This window comes from Triticum urartu, chromosome 4A (assembly GCF_056163025.1).
Source record: "Triticum urartu cultivar PI428250 chromosome 4A, HENAU_Tu73, whole genome shotgun sequence".
Taxonomy (NCBI): Eukaryota; Viridiplantae; Streptophyta; class Magnoliopsida; order Poales; family Poaceae; genus Triticum; species Triticum urartu.
This window is the reverse complement of record NC_141876.1, coordinates 58,952,151-58,973,143: the sequence shown is the minus strand read 5'-3', so window position 1 is coordinate 58,973,143 and position 20,993 is coordinate 58,952,151. Positions and strand designations below refer to the sequence as shown.

General features: G+C 45.4%; 2 protein-coding genes across 2 annotated transcripts; both read right to left on the bottom strand.

The window, feature by feature from the left end:
• Positions 1–5,361: 5,361 nt before the first annotated feature.
• On the bottom strand, positions 5,362–6,303 carry LOC125550621 (Thioredoxin z). Its single transcript, XM_048713650.2, has one exon. The coding sequence runs from the start codon at positions 6,194–6,196 to the stop codon at positions 5,639–5,641; it is 558 nt and encodes a 185-aa protein (XP_048569607.1). The 5' UTR covers positions 6,197–6,303; the 3' UTR covers positions 5,362–5,638.
• A 2,797-nt stretch (positions 6,304–9,100) lies between these two features.
• On the bottom strand, positions 9,101–13,643 carry CPI1 (cyclopropyl isomerase). The gene is made up of 8 exons (XM_048713651.2): positions 13,437–13,643; positions 13,195–13,364; positions 12,915–12,998; positions 12,315–12,356; positions 11,743–11,853; positions 11,048–11,239; positions 9,855–9,952; positions 9,101–9,539 (listed from the first exon to the last, which is right to left on the bottom strand). The coding sequence occupies exons 1-8, from the start codon at positions 13,441–13,443 to the stop codon at positions 9,350–9,352; spliced, it is 894 nt and encodes a 297-aa protein (XP_048569608.2). The 5' UTR covers positions 13,444–13,643; the 3' UTR covers positions 9,101–9,349.
• Between the last annotated feature and the right edge of the window lie 7,350 nt (positions 13,644–20,993).

Sequence of the window (20,993 nt, the reverse complement as noted above, 5' to 3'; positions counted from 1 at the left end):
ATATTAGACATGTGTATATATTAGCTAGCTATATATTACAGAATATTAACGGAGCAACTAATACCACTGAAAAAATAGCACGATATATCGCCGCTAATAGCACGCTATAGCATATAGAGAATTGTCTCGCTAAAATAAATCAATGTACAATGCCTCGCTAATAGCACGTTATAGCGCGTTATAGCACGCTAATAGCATATTTTCAAGGATGACGCTATTTTCTGTAGCGCGCTATTTTTTTCAATGACTAATACTACCGGAGCAACTAAAATATTTTTACACAACTAATTAGTTAACATCTAAATATATTTACGTATACTACCGGAGCAAATAACAATAATCACACACCTAATTTATTTCACATAGAAACATATTAACAAATACTACCGGAGCACCTACGAAAAATAAAATGTTGGTTGAAATATACTCTTGAAGCGTGCGTGCGAACGACGAACGACGGCCTTCAATCACCGGAATCGGAGAGGGAAACTCCACCAAACTGCCGGAGCTTCACCTCCACCGCCTCCACCACACTGCCCCAACTTCTCCACCACCACCTCCATCGCCGCAACAAGCTCCACCAATGAGCTGGAAAAAAAATCCACCTAAATGCTCATCACGACCGCCACGAGCTACCCCATCAATAGATCGAGGTCTCTTTTGGTTGCCCTAACTGAGTAGAATCCATTCACGGTGCCAAATCCGCAAATAAATGGTTCATTTAGGTGTAGAAATTGGGGGCATTTTGGTGTACAGAGAGGAGAAGGAAAGAACAGAAGAAGAACCTCGCGTGCGTGGGAGGAGGAAGAAGAGGCAGGGAGCCTCTCGTGCCGCGCGAGGTGGGTCCACACCCTGTCGGCCCGCAGTTGGCCGATCGGCCCGCGGTAAGCCAATAGGCCTGCGGTAAGCCGACAGGGGCTCGCCCCGTGACCGCCGTGCCGACAGCTCCCTCTCTCCCCCCTCGCGACGTGGACTGCCCAATCCGCGCGCGACACGTGGCAAGCTGGCCAGCTGTCGGCCAGCTACTGGCCGAGTGCACCCAGTCGGCCTGCTGTGGGCTGACTAGGCCCAGTCGGTCCGCAGCGGGCCGACGGTGTATTATTTCTGAAATTGTTTTTTTAAGCATAATATTTGTGCAAATTAATAAAAAAATGTATTATTTAAAAAAATTAGCTGTGATGTTATTACTCCCTCCGGTCCTTTTTACTCTGCATACAAGAATTGTCTGAAGTCAAACTTTACAAAGTTTGACCATATTTATATGAAAAATATCAACATCTACCATGATAAAGTTATACAACATGAAATTTAAGTCATGATTTTTTTCTATAAAGTTGGTCAAACTTTACAAGGCTTGACTTCAGACAAATCTAATATGAAAACTAAAAAAGACCAAAGGGAGCACCTATGTTACTCCCACTGTGGGTAGTCTTAAGGTAAGTAAAGCAAATTACTTGTGCTAGCTGCCTGGGTCATGAGGGGATGGATCACCCTCGGCGCTGCGACCGGCTGCCTGGCTGCTGGAGCACAACGCAACCTCCCCGTCTACGCCGTACGACCGTGCACCTGGACTGCACTTGGCTGGGCACTCGGACCTCAAAAAGCAAGTGTCATTCCGTCAGGCTGCTCACGGGATGGGCTGTGCATATCTAACTCCTTTTCCGTTTTTGTGCTGGGCGGCCCACGTCACACTTTTGCCCCAGCATAGCTCCGCCAGTGCCGTTGTGGTCCATTGATTATAAAAGAGTCAACCAAATCAATTGCTTGATGTTCTACCTTTTTGTGAGAACCTATATGAGGCGATCCCTCTTTATTTGTGTTGTATTGTGCTTTTAGTATACATTATCATGAAGATGTAATGGCCACGATATGTTTCGGTACATTTATGAAGATCATGTGGTTGTGATCTATTTAGGTAAAATCATCGATTCATGGTAAAGAGTGGGCAGTGTAGCCTCTCATGTTCTTTGCAACCTACACCATACAGCTTATTCAGCCATTGATAAAAGTTTCGGGAAAATGGGCAAGTGAAATAGTGAATAAAAAGAACCAAAAGGTCAAAACCATACCAGTGCTTGGCCACAGATCTTGAGATTTCATCGTGAAGGTCTCAACAACTTTGTGGACTTCAGAATATTTATCCTTTTGAACTGAAGTACGTAGACATCATTGGAATTCACATGAATTTATATTACCATCAAAGAAGATGCAGACGGCTTTAATAAAGGCAAAACCTCAGCTGGATCACTTATTTTAGAGACATGCTTAAACAACAAATCAGAAAGATCGGTTCGCCCTTTTTAACCAGTTTCCTGATCACCCAAAGCTACTGTAGTATATGGACCCATCATAATTTCATCGCCCATTGAGACAGAGATTCTTTAATATATATAGCAAATACCCAATTAGTCTTGCTTTGAAAGCCATACATAGTAAAATGCTGTCATTATTACAAATAATAGTAAAAAGAAGAGAAAATTTTACTTTGGTCTCATATGTCATCTCAAAGGCAATGAAAAGGCTATTGAATAAATGAATACATAACTACCTAGAGTAGTTTATTGTTTTACTTCTATTCAAATTCAAGAAAGGGAAAAGGGATTTAATTTTATATCACAATTGATGAGGAGCAGAAAAAGAAACACTACGAAACACTAAACTTTCAAGCATGATATGCAGGGGCGGAGCTTAGTTGGGGCCAACCTGGGCCATGGCCCGCCCAGGATTTTGGTAAAAACAATACCTGTGCTTTTTAGCCCAGTCCAGTAACCATGCAACGTCTATTCGGGCTAGTACTCATGGCCTGATATTTTTCGCTCATCTATTCTTTAATTCTACAAATTGCAGCGGCAAGCCTTCTTCTTGTTTTACAAAAAAGCGAGTCATTTGCTGGGTCACCAGCTATAGGGTACGAGTACAAGCAAAGATGACGCTCACACAGGCCAAAGACCTTACAGAAAAGCAACAACGAAAAACTCATGGATAGTTGCAGACTCGATAGTTGTGCTTTCCTTTGAGTTGGCCAGCCCAGCTTTTTCTTCGAAGCTCCACCACTAATGATATGTATATGTATAATTCTAGAGTTTGATCCTGATTCTAGGCAGCTAAAAGATAAAAGGGAAACAAATTTATATGGCAAGATTTATATAGCCTAAGCTTGTGTTTGACACTTGAAATCGGCCTACATTATCTATACCAGGAAAAACAAAACATCAATAAACAGAAATTGTGGAGTGAATTGCTTTTATTATGAACAAGCAGTCAGTGCTGCAGTCCAGATAGATATTGAATCATGAACAAGCAGTCAGTGCTGCAGTCCAGATAGATATTGAATCATGAACAAGCAGTCAGTGCTGCAGTCCTTTACTCCTTGTCATGCTGGAGCAAAAAGCCTAGAATGACAGATTGCTATAACTTGTGAACCAAAAGATCACAAAAATGTATAATTGTCCAGGGGGAACTTGGTGTTCGATTGTAAAGTTATAACACAACCTTTTTGCTCAGCGCAATCAATACGAATGATTAGGTATAAAGCATGAAAGAGTAGGTTTCACTCAATTTCTTAAAGCCACGGATTGCTAGTACAAATTATGTGCAAATACAAGATACTTAAATGCAGTGTCGGGAATGAACTGTTTTAGAGGAAAAAGAGAGGGAGATATACCGTTCTCCAGAGTTCATTTTTTGAGTGGAAAGATCCAATCATAAGGAGCTGGAAACACAGTGTTTGTCAGTTGGTACAGTTCTCAATAATCTTAGTTTCAATGTCAAATTTTAACATAACATAAGAGTAGGTTTCACTCAATCTCTTATAGCCATGAAATGCTACTATGCTAGTACAAATTATGCACAAATGCAAGATACCTAAATATATTATAGGGAAATGAACTACTTCAGAAATTGAATATGTCACGAGGTGCTAGGAAAAGGAGAGTGAGATATACTGCTTTCCAGAGTTCATCACTGTTGGGAAAAAACTATCATGCATTGTCACCTAAAGAATAAATAGGATTCACTTTCTACACAAAGAATTCAGGCCATGTGAAGGAATCTAAAAACTGATGATGTGGATGGTGGACCATTCATAAGAAATAGTCTTGCCATGGCCATTGCTTACTGTGTTCACAGTAAATTCACAGCCTAATTAAGTACTATGCAATGCAGTTTTAGGTTTTCATGATAGGTAACTGAGAAGACATGTATACGGAGTTAAAAGTAAAAATTAGCAATGCGATATGTATATCAATAAATGATATGTGACAGAGTCTTGCAATGCAACATTACGAAAGTATGTTAACTCACAGATGGAAACATCACAGAGGAAAACAGATGCTAATGAAAATTTGGACTGTCAACAAATTAAAAAGGCTTACATTGTCGATGTCCCAGATCCCTAAATTTTGGTCAAATGGTGATGTACCAAGACACATAATTCTTCGACCGAACGATACATTGGTTATCAGAGAAGAGAATGATTCCATTGACCACTTTATGCTTGCTCTAGCTGAAGAAATCTCTCGGAAAAAAAATGCTGTGTAAAATGCACATGAAACTAAATATAGAACAAACTTATGATAGTTGATCGTATAATTAGCAGCAAACAAAACGGCGTACACTACTGAAATATAAAGGTGGCAACCTGGACGTCTCTACCTTTTTTAGGACGATCATCTGGAATACTTCTCTGAACAGAACAAACCAAGGGACCAATGGAGCTACCAGATAAAACAGTGAACAAAAATAATCTAGGATGTGATCTTGCCATGGCCATCAGACGTTGTGGCGATCTTGACTGGTTCTTTGAAAACATCTGTTTGGTCTGTTTCTACTACAAGGAAGGCAAAAGAACAAAGATGAATGAACACAATGGAGAACAGCCCAGGGAGACTGACCCTCGACATGATGTCCGTTGCTGCTGGTAACCAACAACGTCATCACAGCCACATCTCGCCCGAGGAATTTCTGAGCGGGCTAGAACACAAGGAGGCAGAAGCAGGAAAGAAGCAGCCCACACTAGAATAGAGCAAGACGAGCCAAGACTCGGCCGTGGCAATGCACCACCGACCACGATCACCCAGAAGATGAGGCATCCATTAACAAAGGCCAGCAGAGAACCTAGCAACCATGTTTATCCATCAAGTACATGCAGCATCACACGTCTATGAACTACAACACCACCGTATCCACATTTGGAAGAACAACAAACACATCGCGTGCAAAGCATATAAACCAACCAAATCCGCATAGAACAACCGCCAACGAACTGGAAAATGCACATAACACAGGTAATGGGAGACGTGACTGACTGTTTAACCACCAGGAAATAGAGACGAGATGAACCTATCAGCACAACCGCCGACGGTGCAAGGCTAGCCAAATATTGGCAGCAAGCCAATCATGCTCTCAATGACAAAGCACACAAGAATAGTGCAATAGAGAACCAATTTGTTAGTCTCAGGCTCAAACCCTGATGCTACATTCTGCTCATGCAGATCTTGCATACGCGAACCTGCGGCCGAACAGCAACACAAAGCTCGAATCAACCACCGCAGGCTGCACCTAAAGAAATACTAATCACTACTACAAGACTCAGCTAAATAATGTAGCTACTACAGACACTACGTTGCCCAGACAAAACTCACAGCTCGTTTTCGATGATGTTCCTGACCATTTCAATAGGAATCAGCCCCTCGGTCCTAACGGCGTCCTTGCCCTGATCCGGGCTGAAGAAATACAGCGTGGGCAGTCCCCGTACCTGCATATCCCTCGCGAACTCGTACTCCTCGTCCGTGTCCACCTTGACAAACAAGGCGCTGTCCTCGTACTCGACCGCAAGCGTCTCGACGTCCTGCGCCATGAGCACGCACGGCCCGCACCAGGTGGCGTAGAAATCCACGATGAGCGGCACCTTCCGCTCCCCCCTGACGAGCTCCTCCAGCTCCCTGGCCGACACCTTCTTCACGAGGTAGTCCGGCGCGATGTACTTGCCGGAGCCTGGCACGTAGGTCTCCGCGGCGTTCCGTCGAACGGCTGGCCTGCGGCGGCTCCTGGTGTTGAGGCTGCAGGAGGCGGCGTTCTTCGCCGCGGGGACGGGGGAGGCCGGGATGGAGACGCTGCGGGTGGTCGCGGCTGCCGGGAGGTGCGACGCTATGGTGGGGAGGGAACGGGCGGCGGATGCCAGCGGGAAGGAGGCCATGGCCGGAGGGATTTGGGGGAGGAGCAAAATCCTATCCTCGGCGTCAGGGGTTTGGGTTGCTTGCGTGCGTGCGCACTGAAGAGGACCCTTTGGTTTGTAGGCACTGGCTCGGTCGCCACTCACTCGTTCGCTCCATCACTGTTCATGAAAAAAACAGGCAGTTTTTTTTCAGAAAAAAACTCAGATCTGGTATTCATCAAATATCATGGCAGCATAAAGAACATGAGAAGTAACAAAAATTACATCCAAGCCTGTAGACCACCTAATAACGACTACGATAACTGGAACGAGCCAAAGGCGCACCGCTGTCATCGTTCTTCTCTCATGGAAGCCAATTAGAGCATCTCCAATAATCCCTAAAAAAGAGCAACTCCGATTAATAATGTAGATGTAAAATATTATTTTCACATCATCAAGGCACAAAAACGCTGCTCCAACAGGATGTAATTTTGTTTTACTCGAGATTTGCTCGTGATGTAAAATAGGGCATCAAGTGATGCAAATTTGCATCACTCGACCAAAACGCGCGCAGCCCTAACTGCCGCCAACGGACCTCATGGACGCCTCCTCAGACCCGGCGGCCACTAATCACCGCTGAGGTGCACCTCACCATGGCCGCCTCCGCGGTGACGTAAATTTTACATTTGGAGTTGGAGGTCATTTGTTGAAGTTAGAGATTTTTTTATGATGTAAAAACCCATTTTTTGGTGATGTAAATTTTAATTTGATGGTGTATTTTACATCATCTATTTGCTCTTACTAGTTCAAGAAATGATTCTCAAAAAATAATATTGTTCCGGAAACAGAAAAAAACAACCTCTGCTTTTTGTAGATTATAAAAAGTTTGCAGAGTTAAAAAAATAATTAATTTGAAATAAGTTCATGAAATTGAAAAAATATTCATGAATTGAACAAGTATTTATGAATTTAAAAAATTACAACATTTTCAAAAAATCATGATTTTATAGCAAAAAAAGAAAGTAAAAGTAAAAAAGAGTTGAAAAAGGGGCAAATATGTATTTTTAAAATAGGTAAGAAGTCCCAAAAAACAAAACAGGGTGGAGGCTAATAGGTTTGCCCATTACAAGCTATCGCTCGGCAACGTGTGGGCGTTGTGTATGAGTTGCACTCGCCAAATCAGATTTACCAATCCTATCGTCAAACAACAATCAAACCCCTATGGCATATGGAACCAACTAAACATATGGCCCACATGCATACCAGCCCAATCTCTCCCCACTTGATCGACGAGTCACTTACTACAACTACTAAGCTCCCTAGAGAGGGAGTTGTGGTGCAGTGGGGCTGGGCGGCGCTTAGGGCCTGGCTGTAAGTGGATTGTCCGACTATATATGGTTGTTGGGCCCAATTGCAAGCGATGTGTAGTGTGTATGGACTATATATGCATCGCGGTGAGTTTTTCTTATTGTCGGTGCTCGTGTGAAAGGGGTGGTGCTAGTCGCTGATTTTTTATGCCGTGGGTGTGGGGGAGGGATGTCGTGCTACTTCTTTGCCGAAGGGAGGGTACATTGTTGTCTTCCAGATACTGCCATCACCTCCAAAAATAGAGGCCAGCAGAATAAAAGGCTCCATGAATGAAGAACGACACGACAAAGCACATCGATAGTTTATTATACTGGGGTGGCCCATCAGCTGGAAAGTCGGTCAGTGGGCTGACCTCAAGACCCAACAAGCAAAGGTATGGTCAGGGTTCCTCGAGCCCTCCTTTTGGAAGATTCTCATCTTGACGTGCAAGTCAAGAACCCCTCATCGGCCTGGACCTTAGGTCAGTTAGCAAACTTGTAATCTTAGGTCTCGTTGCCCTTTATAAGGCGAGACCAAGGGTAGTTCGAGGCATGTTATACCATTCGTAGTCTCGATAACAACATCACTATGCATATTGTGACCCTCTCACACGAGGCATTTTCCTCATCAATCAATAACCAAAACAGGAGTGGGATGTTACCTCCATGATGAGGGTCCGAACTTGGGTAAACCCTCCGTGAGTGATCCCGTCTGATACTACTAGTCCTGCGCACCACCAGATCGGGACTAAATGGGGAGTTGGCGCGCCAGGCGCGAGTTGCGTTGATCAGAGATGTAGCCCAGATTGGATATCAACTTTCAGCCTGCGTATTCATGTCGGGCCAAAGTCATCTTTGACTCCCTCACCTTTGTTTGTGGATGAGACGGGTCGACTCTACACCAAACCCACCACCCACCCCCCATCAGAGCCCTCTTCTTCAGAAACCTTGAGTTCGGCATCAACCGCTATTGGTGGCATCCGCCTTCACATCCCACCACTTCTCCGGGCAATGGACACTGCTCCCGAGCACGCTTTGGAGTCTGCATCCATAGCCCTCGCTCTGGGCTCCCAAGCGAAGCGATATGAGGTTTCATCATCGACACTCTGCACCTGAAGCCCGCGCCAGCTCTCCGGCCTCTTGGCCGAGGTGTTGCACGGATACAACATCATTACATTAACCCGCCAGCCCACCCCAACTTCCCACTTAGTGCCGAGGTGTTGCACGGATACAACATGCCCGTTGCTGGACGATCATAGGTCCAGCGACTGCATCTAGGACGGTAACACATCCGACGCCGGCAACAACTCGGGGAGCTGCCCCTCGGCCACGCGTAGGCTAGGAATTTTTTCACTCGAGTCTAGGCTAATGTTTTTTCTTTGAAATGTGAAGGCTTGACTCATATCCCATGTATGAATAGAAATTCATTCCTACAAACCAAAGGGCTTCAAAGGATTCTTTTTTCTATAAAATTCCTATCCTTTAGAATTCTACAAAATTCCTGTCAATCAAAGGAGACCCGAGTATTAGACATGCATGCCCCAAGCACCCCGAAGGCTACTTTCGAGCCGCACACAGACCGTGCTGCGTCAAGAATCACTTTCTGGCTGACATCAAATCTTCATTGCCACTAGCTTATTCAAAACAGGTTCTAAGATCAGGCTGAACTTACAAATTACCAGTTCGCTATTCGCACGCACGAAGCAAATACTACATGCAGACAACAAATCGATCCATTAATCAGCAGTTTTCATCCCTCCAATGGAGAGGCGAACACTCTTGAAGGACAGCGGCAATGGCTGGGGTCGACGGTACATGTGGGAACAGAAGAATTCATGTTGTTCCTGGATTAGACGCTTTCATTCTGCGCATGGAACCATGCAAGCCCCGGCTGTGCGCACCGTCTTGATTCGGGGATGGGTACGATTGGCCCCAGAAATATGCGCCATAAATCGAGTATTATTGTGACGAGCATGGCTGCGCCCAGAGCATCGACGGCCACCCTGGGAAGGTCCCACTTCTCTGCTTTTTCGTCGATCCTGAAAATGCCAAATAAGAGTTACACAGAGTTGAATATGGATTATGAGATTGAGAACTAGGTAAAGAGAAAACAGTGAGAAGCCTATGCACCCAACTGCGATGATGCGAATGAAGTAGGTTGTTGGAATTCAGAACTATATTATTTTGGTTATTCAATATACCGATGTTTAATATAGCCAGCTAGAGAAAAGCTTAAATGTTTTGGCAAGCATTGACAGAGTTCAGAACCAGATATTGCTGTTTAACAATGAGCTCGATGGATAAAGTCATAGCAGAAAGAGGAGAAAAGGAGACTAAATTCAGACAAGTTTTACCTTGAGAACATCGGAAAGCTGACGAGGAAGTAAATTGCATAAAACAATGATCCAACTTTGTACATTATGTCCCGATCGACGAATTCGTAATATGGAAACTGCAAGGTCAATTTTAACATCAGGAATGTAGTATCTTGGCTTCATTCACAAATAGAAAAAGGATGCAGAAGCAGAAAAAATTTAGTACGTATAAGCAAGGAAACATTTAGCTTTCTGGATAGCATCACTGAAAAGTGAAAACAACATCAACTGTATGTACATCACAAATAATGACATACTGTGGTTGTGTATAACATAACTTCGTGATACAATTTGATGTGATGCTACAAAATAGTTGCAACATGGGGGTAGAATGTTTTGCTTTATTTAATTTTCCCAAGTACCTTACGAAATTCTGATGCATTGAAAAATAAACAAGACTGATAGAAAAAACTCTGGTTACAGAAAAAATGTAAACACTACACGAAGAAAATCACTACAGCGTTTAATTCGTGGGACATAAGGTAGATGAATCTTAGTCAAATAGATGATACAATCTACATTAGGAACTAAAGATTTCCCCATGTCAGGCAACCAAAATACGAAGCAGTAATTTCCTCGAAATGTTAAGTGTCAATAACTGGGCACTGTTTGAAATTTATTTACGTATGACATCTGTTTTGTATGTAAGTATAAACTATTTGACTATATTTACCTAGTTGCTTCCAGGTGCATCAGAGAACTGATTCCAGGCTCACAATGCCCGCACAGTGAACAGTAGAACATGTGTCGAAAGCATTGCACAAGCTACCACTGATTTATATTTTAAGGGACAATACGTACAAACTTGATATGACCTAGCACTTAAAATTAGGAGATATCAAGGATTGCCTAGAAGTTCTTATCCACACTTGCCCATAACTAGAGATTCAAAGGCATTGTCTGCATGTTCTCTGTTATCTACCTAGTCCAGCAGGATACATAGTTAGAGTAGATGGGTTCTGTGCAATTGAGCTGCATGAGACACACACACACAAAAAGTAATAAAAGATTGGATTCAATCAAAATAGTTTGTACTCTAGAATTAAGGCACAAAATATTGATGATCACCACTGTACGCAAGCAGATGAAAGTTAAATATTAGTAGACTGGGGAGAAAAATCTCATAATATTCATAGCACTCTATGCATCAAGAAATATATGCTGGAACATACATTTGCAATGGCTAGGGTCTCCAAGTATGCAATGAAGTATGAGAGTGCTAAAATCCACGCGGCTTCAAACAACCACCGAATAGACTGTGGCAGGTGAGCTGTAGAGTGACGTAATCTACGAAGTGTCATATTTGATGCCATGTGATAAAATAAGAAGCAGGCATGGGTCAGGAGAAATGTTGTATGGGGTACCTGAAACATGAAGAAAATCATTAAGCATTGAAACAAATTAGTAGAATTAGTGTAGCACATTTGAATAACTAGTTACTATCCCACAGATGCACTACAGAGTTACAATAGAAGGGTTGCAACAGATATGTATCTGATTTGTGTCAATAATGTACATAACATAACGGAAACTATGTAGCAACCAAACAAAGTTTTAAATTAAATATAAAATCTGAATTGATGAATGATACCATCAGCATGTGGTACTCAACTAATATGCAGAAACTTCAACCCTGCTATTAACCCCTAATTTGCAGAAGAGAAATGATGGAAGGGGATATATGAAGTGGGAACAAAGCTATGAAATGAGACAATTTGATTGACTTTATAGTAGTATTCCACAAAAATATGTTACAGGTATAGTAAGTAAAAAGAACATGTATCTGACAAAATAAAATATTTGTAAAGAGTAGCACTCTCAGTGAAATTTCTCCACCCATCCATCCCTTGTGTGAACAGGATCTTACATTATTCATCCTCCATGATGGAAAAGTATATGACGCACCAAGAACTGTGAAAAAGTAATGCGTCCAAAAGTAGTTACCGACATAACTGAAAATTATAATCCAAACATTAGCCTGCAATTGAAAGATGTATCATGGATTTAGCAAACAGTTTCGAAGAGATAATGTGAGAAAATGCATTACCAAATAAAACTAAGTCCATAGACAATGAGAAGTGCTGCTCATTATACCTGTATTAGTAGTTTAGCAACAAAGTAAGTACTGTCGTAACTGAAGATAATATATCACTAGTGTTTGTTCATACAGTGTAGCTTGCTGAGTTTATATTACAAAAGCTTTCATGAGTGTCACTTGGCAAAAATATGGTAAACGCTTGATACATAAATTGTTATACAAGCACTTTTAAATTTCTGTAGGTCAAAGTTAAATCTGAGTACAGTATAATTGTAGTGAAAAATATAATCCTCCAGGTCTATATAACAGAATCATATTACATACAACTGTGGGGCTTTCCGGGACAGTGTTCATTTCTGGAACAAATTGGCTTACAAAAGATCCACACTGAAAATACATACCTTGACCCAGTAACGATCTTTTAAACTTCTAATACTATCTGCCTGAAATGGAGAAAAAAATCAACTTAACTTTCAAATATATGATTGGTGTACACACCAGTACAAGAGTAACATAATAAGCTCAAATTTGCATCCTTTATGGACCAAATTAAGAAGATATAGTTTATGACCGAAAATAGGAAGACAGATCAGAAGGGAAAAGATGCAATGCAAAACTGAAGCTCGGATAAGAGAGCTGCAAGTGAGAGGAGCCCATCCTAATGGAGAAGCTGACTTGCCGAGACAACCCTCCTGCTCTTCCATCATAATGGTGCAGTATTATAAAATGTTTTCTCAACTCTAGTTGTCATCTTAATTGCGATAAAATGTTAATGTCTATGTTTATGCATACTACTACAATGTTTCTCCATTCTCACTTAACAGCGGACACCTGAATTTGGTGAAACAGTAATACTGCTGCGCAGATACCGCCCTTTCTTTGCTACGAAGAGTAATCATGGGGACACGGTTAACCTCTGAAGACTGAATGTCACGTCGAACAGATCTTCAGAAGTTGATCTGACGAGTGAGTAGAAGCCTAGAAGGAGGGTGCCAAATTACCTTTCCTACGAGGAACAGAGGGATGAGAAAGGCAGGCACGGTTGACACCAATCCAAGAACCAGATATTCCAGCTCCGTGAAACTCTGCACATCACCACAATAAAAAAAATACAGGAATGCTTATATAAGAGGAAGAAGATAGTTGATCCAGTCGCTACAAAACAAATCAGCAAGATCGAATCTTTCTCTCAGGATCCCATCTTCGCTTTAGGATCCACCAAAACGCTCCCAGGATGAGATCGATCGACCAGCAGGCGAGGGCGGCTAGCGCTGGTAGTACCTCGTAGAGCTTGAAGGGGACGACGACGCCGAGGCAGAGCGTGAGCCAGAAGGGCGTGTACAGCAGGAAGAACTTCTCCCCCCACCTCTTGCTCCCGTCCGCCGCCAGCCATGCGTTCTTCCCGGCCGCGCCGCCTCCGCCCCGCTTCGCCGCCGCCTGCCGCCGGACAGCTGCAAGGACAGACGGCTCCTCCGGTCAGGTGGGGAGACACGTGGAGAGACTCCATTGGGCGCTGGGCTCACCTGTCATCGCTCGATCCCGCTGTCAGCAGCCCCTCCTCTCCTCAGTCGCCGCCTCGCCGGGGCTGTCGCTGCTTGCGGCTGCAGCGGAGGAGATTCGGTTCTGGGTGGCACTTGCGGAGTGTGTGTATGCACCCTCGACTGACGCGCCGAACAAGGCAATTTGCAGGCGATTGGTTCGTCCGGTCTGATGGGTGGGTACAATACGGACCCGAGTAGAGTAGAGTAGTTTCGGTGGACGGGTACATTGGTGGATTTTATTTCAATATATATTCAAAAATGATAATATTTTCAAGTTCAAAAAAATCGAAAAAATTCTGTGAAAACTTATACATATTCGTGATGGATTTGTAAAATTTCGTTCAAAAATATTATGATTTGCAAGCTGCATGAAAAAAAACCCGGCCCAAAACAATAAAAATGGCCCATTTTCATGTATGTTGTACACCACATATTAAAGTATATTGTTATGAAATTTTTTCTGGATGTGTTATACATGTATTTGTGTATGTAAAAAAATCGATTTTTTTTGTAATGTGGAAATATGCTTTTTTTAAGTCCACCGTGGAGCCCGTCCTCCATTTGCTCTTTTCGATCTACAGCTGAAGTATCCCTCCCTCCCTGTATGTCATGACGGATGGCCCGATCAAAGACCAGTCACAAAAATACTACCCAACAGGACCTTTTAACCTGTTTCTAGATTTTCTTTAGGAGTATTTCTAGATGCCCAGGCTGACTGGCACACCATTACGAGTTCATAATCGAGGTCGATATATAGAGGCCTGCACATGTGTGCTACATCAAATTTGGCCCATGTTAACCCACCCGACCCTACAAATATAACCTATCTATCTGCATCTGGATGAAACCCCACCTCCCACTCCACTTCACTCTCAGTCCACTCCATCCCTCGTCCTTACCTCCTCTTCTACATGGTGGGCAGCGGATCCGAGTCCAGCAACTTTGGATCCATCGACTGGGACCTTGTCCCCTGTCGGGACGAGGAGTTTGTCGTTCGCCCAACTCTCCGCCGGTCCCGGTAGAAATTCGCTCGAGCTTCACCGTCCGAGTCGTGACAACGGGAATCCATTGCGTCCGTGCAAGAGGGGCTTGGATAAGCCGGCGTCGGTGGCTCAAGGCACGCGATCGTGGCAGATCCTAAGTCGACGGGAGGTGGCTGGAGGAATAAGCGCTCCACCCCGGATGGACCCAGTCTGGCCGTGCAACTCCTGTGTTGTGCCATCATCCCGGGGATATTCTGCTCATAGTCCAAGGTCAACAACGCCAATGTGCGCTACCTTGGATGCGCCGGGTGCCCCAGGTGCGATGGCAAGTCCAGGGTCGAGGACCGGCATGCCTCTCGTGTGAGGGCGAAGGTACGAAACGCCGTGCGAGGGCGAAGGCACGGAACGCCGCCGAGCCTCTTTCTCCAACCTTCTTCCCTCATTTCATCGTATTTTGCCCTGAAAATTTACACACATGTGTGCTATGCCTTCATGTATGTACCTTTTTCAGAATTATTGAAACATAAAAACATGAATTTTGATGAAATTTGAATTTTGAATTTGGAGGCCCCATTGGAGGCCGGGCTCCAAAACGGTTTTGCCACACATCGGCCTAGCTCCCATGCGATACGTTGTGTTAAAGCGGGCGATGTGTGGCAAAAGACCGATGCACCAGACACCTCTCCTCCTGTGTACTTTTCCTTTCCAACATCTCCTCCTCAAGTTACAAAACTGGCAGCAATATGATCATGCACTTTTCATCTCCTTTATCTGCTCTATAGTTTATTGTGTTAGAGTTTGATTTATTCACGCCATGTAATCTCAACTATCTTCCCTCGTATCTGAATCTATCTCTCTTTCTCTGTAATGACTGGATCGATCTCCTCCTCTCTTGTACTCCAGACAAGGATTTCAGCCTCAATAAATATACACACGCGGCTCTTCTTTGGGAGAGAAGGAACGCTTCATAGATTCTAACATGGTATACAAAGCCTAGCCTTTTATCATCATGTAGCGATCCCATCATCCAGCGAACAGAAACCCAAACCCAATCATCGCCAGGAACCCAAATCCTATCACCATGGCTGGTTCTAGCGTCGTCGCCCTCAACCTCGGAGCCCCTCTAACAGAAAAGCTCGCAAGAGGGAATTACCTTCTCTGAAAAGCGCAGGTGATGCCAGCGCTGCGAGGCGCGCAAGTAACTGGCCTCCTCGACAGTACAGATGCCGCACCACCAAGAACGGTGGAGGTCGCGAAGGCGGGCAATACCACGGCCATGGAGCAAAACCCTCTGTATGGCCCGTGGCTAGCGAAAGATCAACAGGTTCCGAGCTACATGTCGAATTGGTTCACTCCCAAAATCTTGGCGCAGTCATTGGTAAGGAAAGTACTCATGATCTATGGACTGCTCTTACCATACTATTTGCTGCGCAGTCCCAATCTCGGATAACAAATCTGAGAATTGCCATCTCCAACACCAAGAAGGGCAACATGTCAAGCAACTCCTTCATTGTCAAGATGAAGAGTCTCGGAGATGAGCTTCCAGCCGCCGGTCGTCCAATGTGTTAGAATTGTGTCGAATATTGTGTATGAGGTAGGTTACAGTTGGACTTGTAGTTGTATTGTGTTTAGATAGGATATGGAGTCGTGTCCTGATAGAACACTTGTATCCTAGGCTTCTCATATATAGCGGGGGGAGACACACGATGTAACCTATGCCAACATAATAGCACCGGAACGCAGGGGAAGCCAGCGGCATGTGCCGGTGTCCAGGGCGACCGGGTGCGGTATTGTAACGGTGTCACGGGGAGGAGCGCCCATAGTCAAGCCCCGGGGATGTAGCCATATCGGTGAACCTCGTTAACAAATCTCGGTGTCGTGCTCGTGTGATTGCTTGGTCCTCGGATAATCAATGATATGCCTCGAATTTATTCTAACAAGTGGTATCAGAGCAAGGTTCAAAGAGACCGTTGAAGTTGATCTAGAGTAAGAAGAAGCATAGACGTAAATTTGCAGGAAGTGATCATAATACGGGACGTAGGATGTCGGCGAGTTGTGATCTAAAGCAGAGTTTGTCGTGCTGTAATCTTCGAGCAGTAATCGGAATCGGTGCGGGTGGCTACAACGATGACAGATCAATCTCGGCGTGTTGCGGCAGCCGCAAACAGCTGCAGCGGTGCACACGGTCCAGCACAAGACGCGTACGTGGGGCAGCGGCTTGTGGGCAGGCTGGCTGTGCGGCTTGCAGCCGTGGCTTGGGGCCGAGAAGGAGCAACGGGCCAGATGTGTGCTGAGGCCCATGAAAGGGTGCCGCTGATCTGAAGACACGTTTGTGTAGCTACGTGAGATTTGTTTTGGACAAAAAGAATAGGACCGAGTCCTGGTATATGACACAAGGCAGGAGATCGAATCGGCGGAGAAAATTCATTGATACACATCATCAGAAGAGCTGAGGCAAGGCAAAGCTAGCATTACAAAATTTGTGCCAAGGGAGCTACGCCACGTGAGAAGACCAGAAGGTTTTTTGGTTGAAATTTCTATTAGTACATGAGGGTGTACCACGCCAGGTTTTGCTTGTGTACTTGGGCATCACGTGAGGAAAGCTTGGATAATTTTTCGCAGGGTCAGCCGTACAAAGAACCATGGCGCCAACGGGTACCAGGTTTGAGGTGGAGAAGTTCGCGGAGCTGAAAACCTTGGGTTATGGCAGACATGGATGAAAGATTTGTTGGCACATCAAGGATGCTTGAAGGCGTTGCGGGAAGTCATGCCAACTGAGATGGAATTATCATGTGATGGATGGAAATTCATGGAAGACGATTTGGGAGCCTCGAGCGTGTCATACAGTCGAACGAGTTCGGCTGGGTCGGACTGGACAGTCTGACAGGATCGACGCAAGTCGGTTGGTACAGAAGACGGTGGTGGGATCAGCGACGACAGCATAGGGGCGTGATGCTGATGGTGACCGACTTCTGGGCGTGGACACACGTGGTGCAGGCCCCGAGGGTTTGTGTGGCTTTGACAAGACTATGGCACGGGGTTGATTCAAGACGGTGTACACACGGAGCTTGAAGTCGACGGGGCGCGAGGGTGGACTAATCATCTACCATGGAGTCATGTTGGAGGTGGAGCTGGATTGAGGGGCTACGGTGTAAGGATCCAGAGAATCGAAGCCTATTCAGCGGGAAAAGCGAGTGACATGCAGTTCGGACTGGAGCCCAGTGGTCTGATGGAAGCGTGAAACTCGTCATCGGTCGGTGGTGATCGGTGGTACTCTGCAGTGGAGGTTGAGTGGTGTGGGTTCGTGACCCTTGAGGCTCGACCGGGACAGCGGAGGCTCGACGCGTAATAGCGGCGAGGCGTGCGTACGCACGAGGCATGGAGACGGGCCAGGGCTCTGGTGGTCATACATGTGGTGAGACAACTGCGAATTTGACTCGGGATGACTAAAAGCAATGGTGAAATTCCTTCAAATTTCAGACAGACAGTCAAGAAAGGAGCGGAGATGTTGAGTTCAGGTAACTCTTATATGTGTCACCCAATATATGAGTTGTTCTTTTTCACGCAGGTCAGTGATCAATGTGTGATGGCGTTGGACTGATACTCTGGAAGTTGGGAGCACAAACTAGAGTAACAAGGAACTTAATTTTGCTCGAGTGTTGACTGTGGTCAAGAAAAGAAGGGACTACAAGTTGCAGGTGGAGTCATATGGAGTCTTTGGAGTGGCAGCGGTACTCATGGGATAAGCTCAAGTCCAATGTACATGGAAGTTTGACGCATGGACGAATTCAAGGTGGCCGAGAATATTCGCCAAGGTGGAGTTTGTTAGAATTGTGTCGAATATTGTGTATGAGGTAGGTTACAGTTGGACTTGTAGTTGTATTGTGTTTAGATAGGATATGGAGTCGTGTCCTAATAGAACACTTGTATCCTAGGCCTCTCATATATAGCGGGGGTAGACACACGATGTAACCTATGCCAACATAATAGCACCGGAACGCAGGGGAAGCCGGCGGCATGTGCCGGTGTCCAGGGCGACCGGGTGCGGTATTGTAATGGTGTCATGGGGAGGAGCACCCATAGTCAAGCCCCGGGGATGTAGCCATGTCGGTGAACCTCGTTAACAAATCTCGGTGTCGTGCTCGTGTGATTGCTTGGTCCTCGGATAATCAACGATATGCCTTGAATTTATTCTAACACAATGACTGACGGTGAGATGGTCGACTACATCCTCGCCGGCCTTGATCGGGATTACCATCCCATCATTGCAAGGCGCCATCAAAAACTCAATCACTGTTGATGATATTTTCTCGCAGATTTCAGCTTTCACTCAAAGGATGGAGATGTTGGGTGACGGACTATCTGTTGGGGAACGTAGCAGAATTTTAAAATTTTCTACGCATCACCAAGATCAATCTATGGAGTCATCTAGCAACGAGGGAGAGAGGAGTGCATCTACATACCCTTGTAGATCACGAGCGGAAGCGTTCAGAGAACGGGGATGATGGAGTCGTACTCGCCGTGATCCAAATCACCGATGACCAAGTGTCGAACGAACGGCACCTCCGCGTTCAACACACGTACGGAGCGGATGACGTCTCCTCCTTCTTGATCCAGCAAGGGGGAAGGAGAGGTTGATGAAGATCCAGCAGCACGACGGCGTGGTGGTGGATGCAGCAATGATCGCAGCAGGGCTTCACCGAGCTTCTGCGAGAGGGAGAGGTGTAGCAGGGGAGAGGGAGGCGCCAAGGCTTGGGGTGCGGCTGCCCTCCCTCCCCCCTCCTTTATATAGGCCCCCTGGGGGGGCGCCGGCCCTGGAGATGGGATCTCCCAAGGGGGCGGCGGCCAAGGGGGGTGGAGTGCCCCCCAAGGCAAGTGGAGGCGCCCCCCACCCTAGGGTTTCCAACCCTAGGCACAGGGGGGCCCAAAGGGGGGGGCGCACCAGCCCACTATGGGCTGGTTCCCCTCCCCACTTCAGCCCATGGGGCCCTCCGGGATGGGTGGCCCCACCCGGTGGACCCCCGGGACCCATCCGGTGGTCCCGGTACAATACCGGTGACCCCGAATCTTTCCCGATGGCCGAAACTACACTTCCTATATATAATTCTTCACCTCTGGACCATTCCGGAACTCCTCGTGACATCCAGGATCTCATCCGGGACTCCGAACAACTTTCGGATTACTGCATACTCATATCTCTACAACCCTAGCGTCACCGAACCTTAAGTGTGTAGACCCTACGGGTTCGGGAGACAAGCAGACATGACCGAGACGACTCTCCGGTCAATAACCAACAGCGGGATCTGGATACCCATGTTGGCTCCCACATGATCCTCGATGATCTCATCGGATGAACCACGATGTCGAGGACTTAATCAATTCCGTATTCAATTCCCTTTGTCAATCGGTAGGTTACTTGCCCGAGACTCGATCGTCGGTATCCCAATACCTTGTTCAGTCTCGTTACCGGCAAGTCACTTTACTCGTACCGTAATGCATGATCCCGTGATCAACCACTTGATCACATTGAGCTCATTATGATGATGCATTACCGAGTGGGCCCCGAGATACCTCTCCGTCATACGGAGTGACAAATCCCAGTCTCGATTCGTGCCAACCCAACAGACACTTTCGGAGATACCTGTAATGTACCTTTATAGTCACCCAGTTACGTTGTGACGTTTGGCACACCCAAGGCACTCATACGGTATCCGGGAGTTGCACAATCTCATGGTCTAAGGAAATGATACTTGACATTCAGAAAAGCTACAGCAAACGAACTACACGATCTTTGTGCTATGTTTAGGTTTGGGTCTTGTCCATCACATCATTCTCCTAATGATGTGATCCCGTTATCAATGACATCCCCATGTCCATAGCCAGGAAACCATGACTATCTGTTGATCAACGAGCTAGTCAACTAGAGGCTCACTAGGGACACATTGTGGTCTATGTATTCACACATGTATTACGATTTCCGGATAATACAATTATAGCATGAATAATAGACAATTATCATGAACAAGGAAATATAATAATCATTTTATTATTGCCTCTAGGGCATATTTCCAACAGTCTTCCACTTGCACTAGAGTCAATCATCTAGTTACATTGTGATGAATCGAACACCCATGGAATTCTGGTGTTGATCATGTTTTGCTCTAGGGAGAGGTTTAGTCAACGGATCTGCTATATTCAGGTCCGTATGTACTTTACAAATTTCTATGTCTCCATTTTGAACACTTTCACGAATGGAGTTGAAGCGACGCTTGATATGCCTGGTCTTCCTGTGAAACCTGGGCTCCTTGGCAAGGGCAATAGCTCCAGTGTTGTCACAGAAGAGAGTCATCGGCCCCGACGCATTGGGTATGACTCCTAGGTCGGTGATGAACTCCTTCACCCAGATTGCTTCTTGTGCTGCCTCCGAGGCTGCCATGTACTCCGCTTCACATGTAGATCCCGCCACCACGCTTTGCTTGCAACTGCACCAGCTTACTGCCCCACCATTCAAAATATACATGTATCCGGTTTGTGACTTAGAGTCATCCAGATCTGT

What these genes read in the sequence shown, in the direction of transcription:
- LOC125550621 (XM_048713650.2), bottom strand. Translation starts at nt 6,196, where the DNA reads ATGGCCTCCTTCCCGCTGGCATCCGCCGCCCGTTCCCTCCCCACCATA.
- CPI1 (XM_048713651.2), bottom strand. An exon ending in TCCCCTTCAAGCTCTACGAG is followed by an intron (nt 12,999 to 13,194) that starts GTACTACCAGCG and finishes GGTGATGTGCAG; the next exon opens with AGTTTCACGGAGCTGGAATA. An exon ending in AGACCCTAGCCATTGCAAAT is followed by an intron (nt 9,953 to 11,047) that starts GTATGTTCCAGC and finishes TTGACCTTGCAG; the next exon opens with TTTCCATATTACGAATTCGT.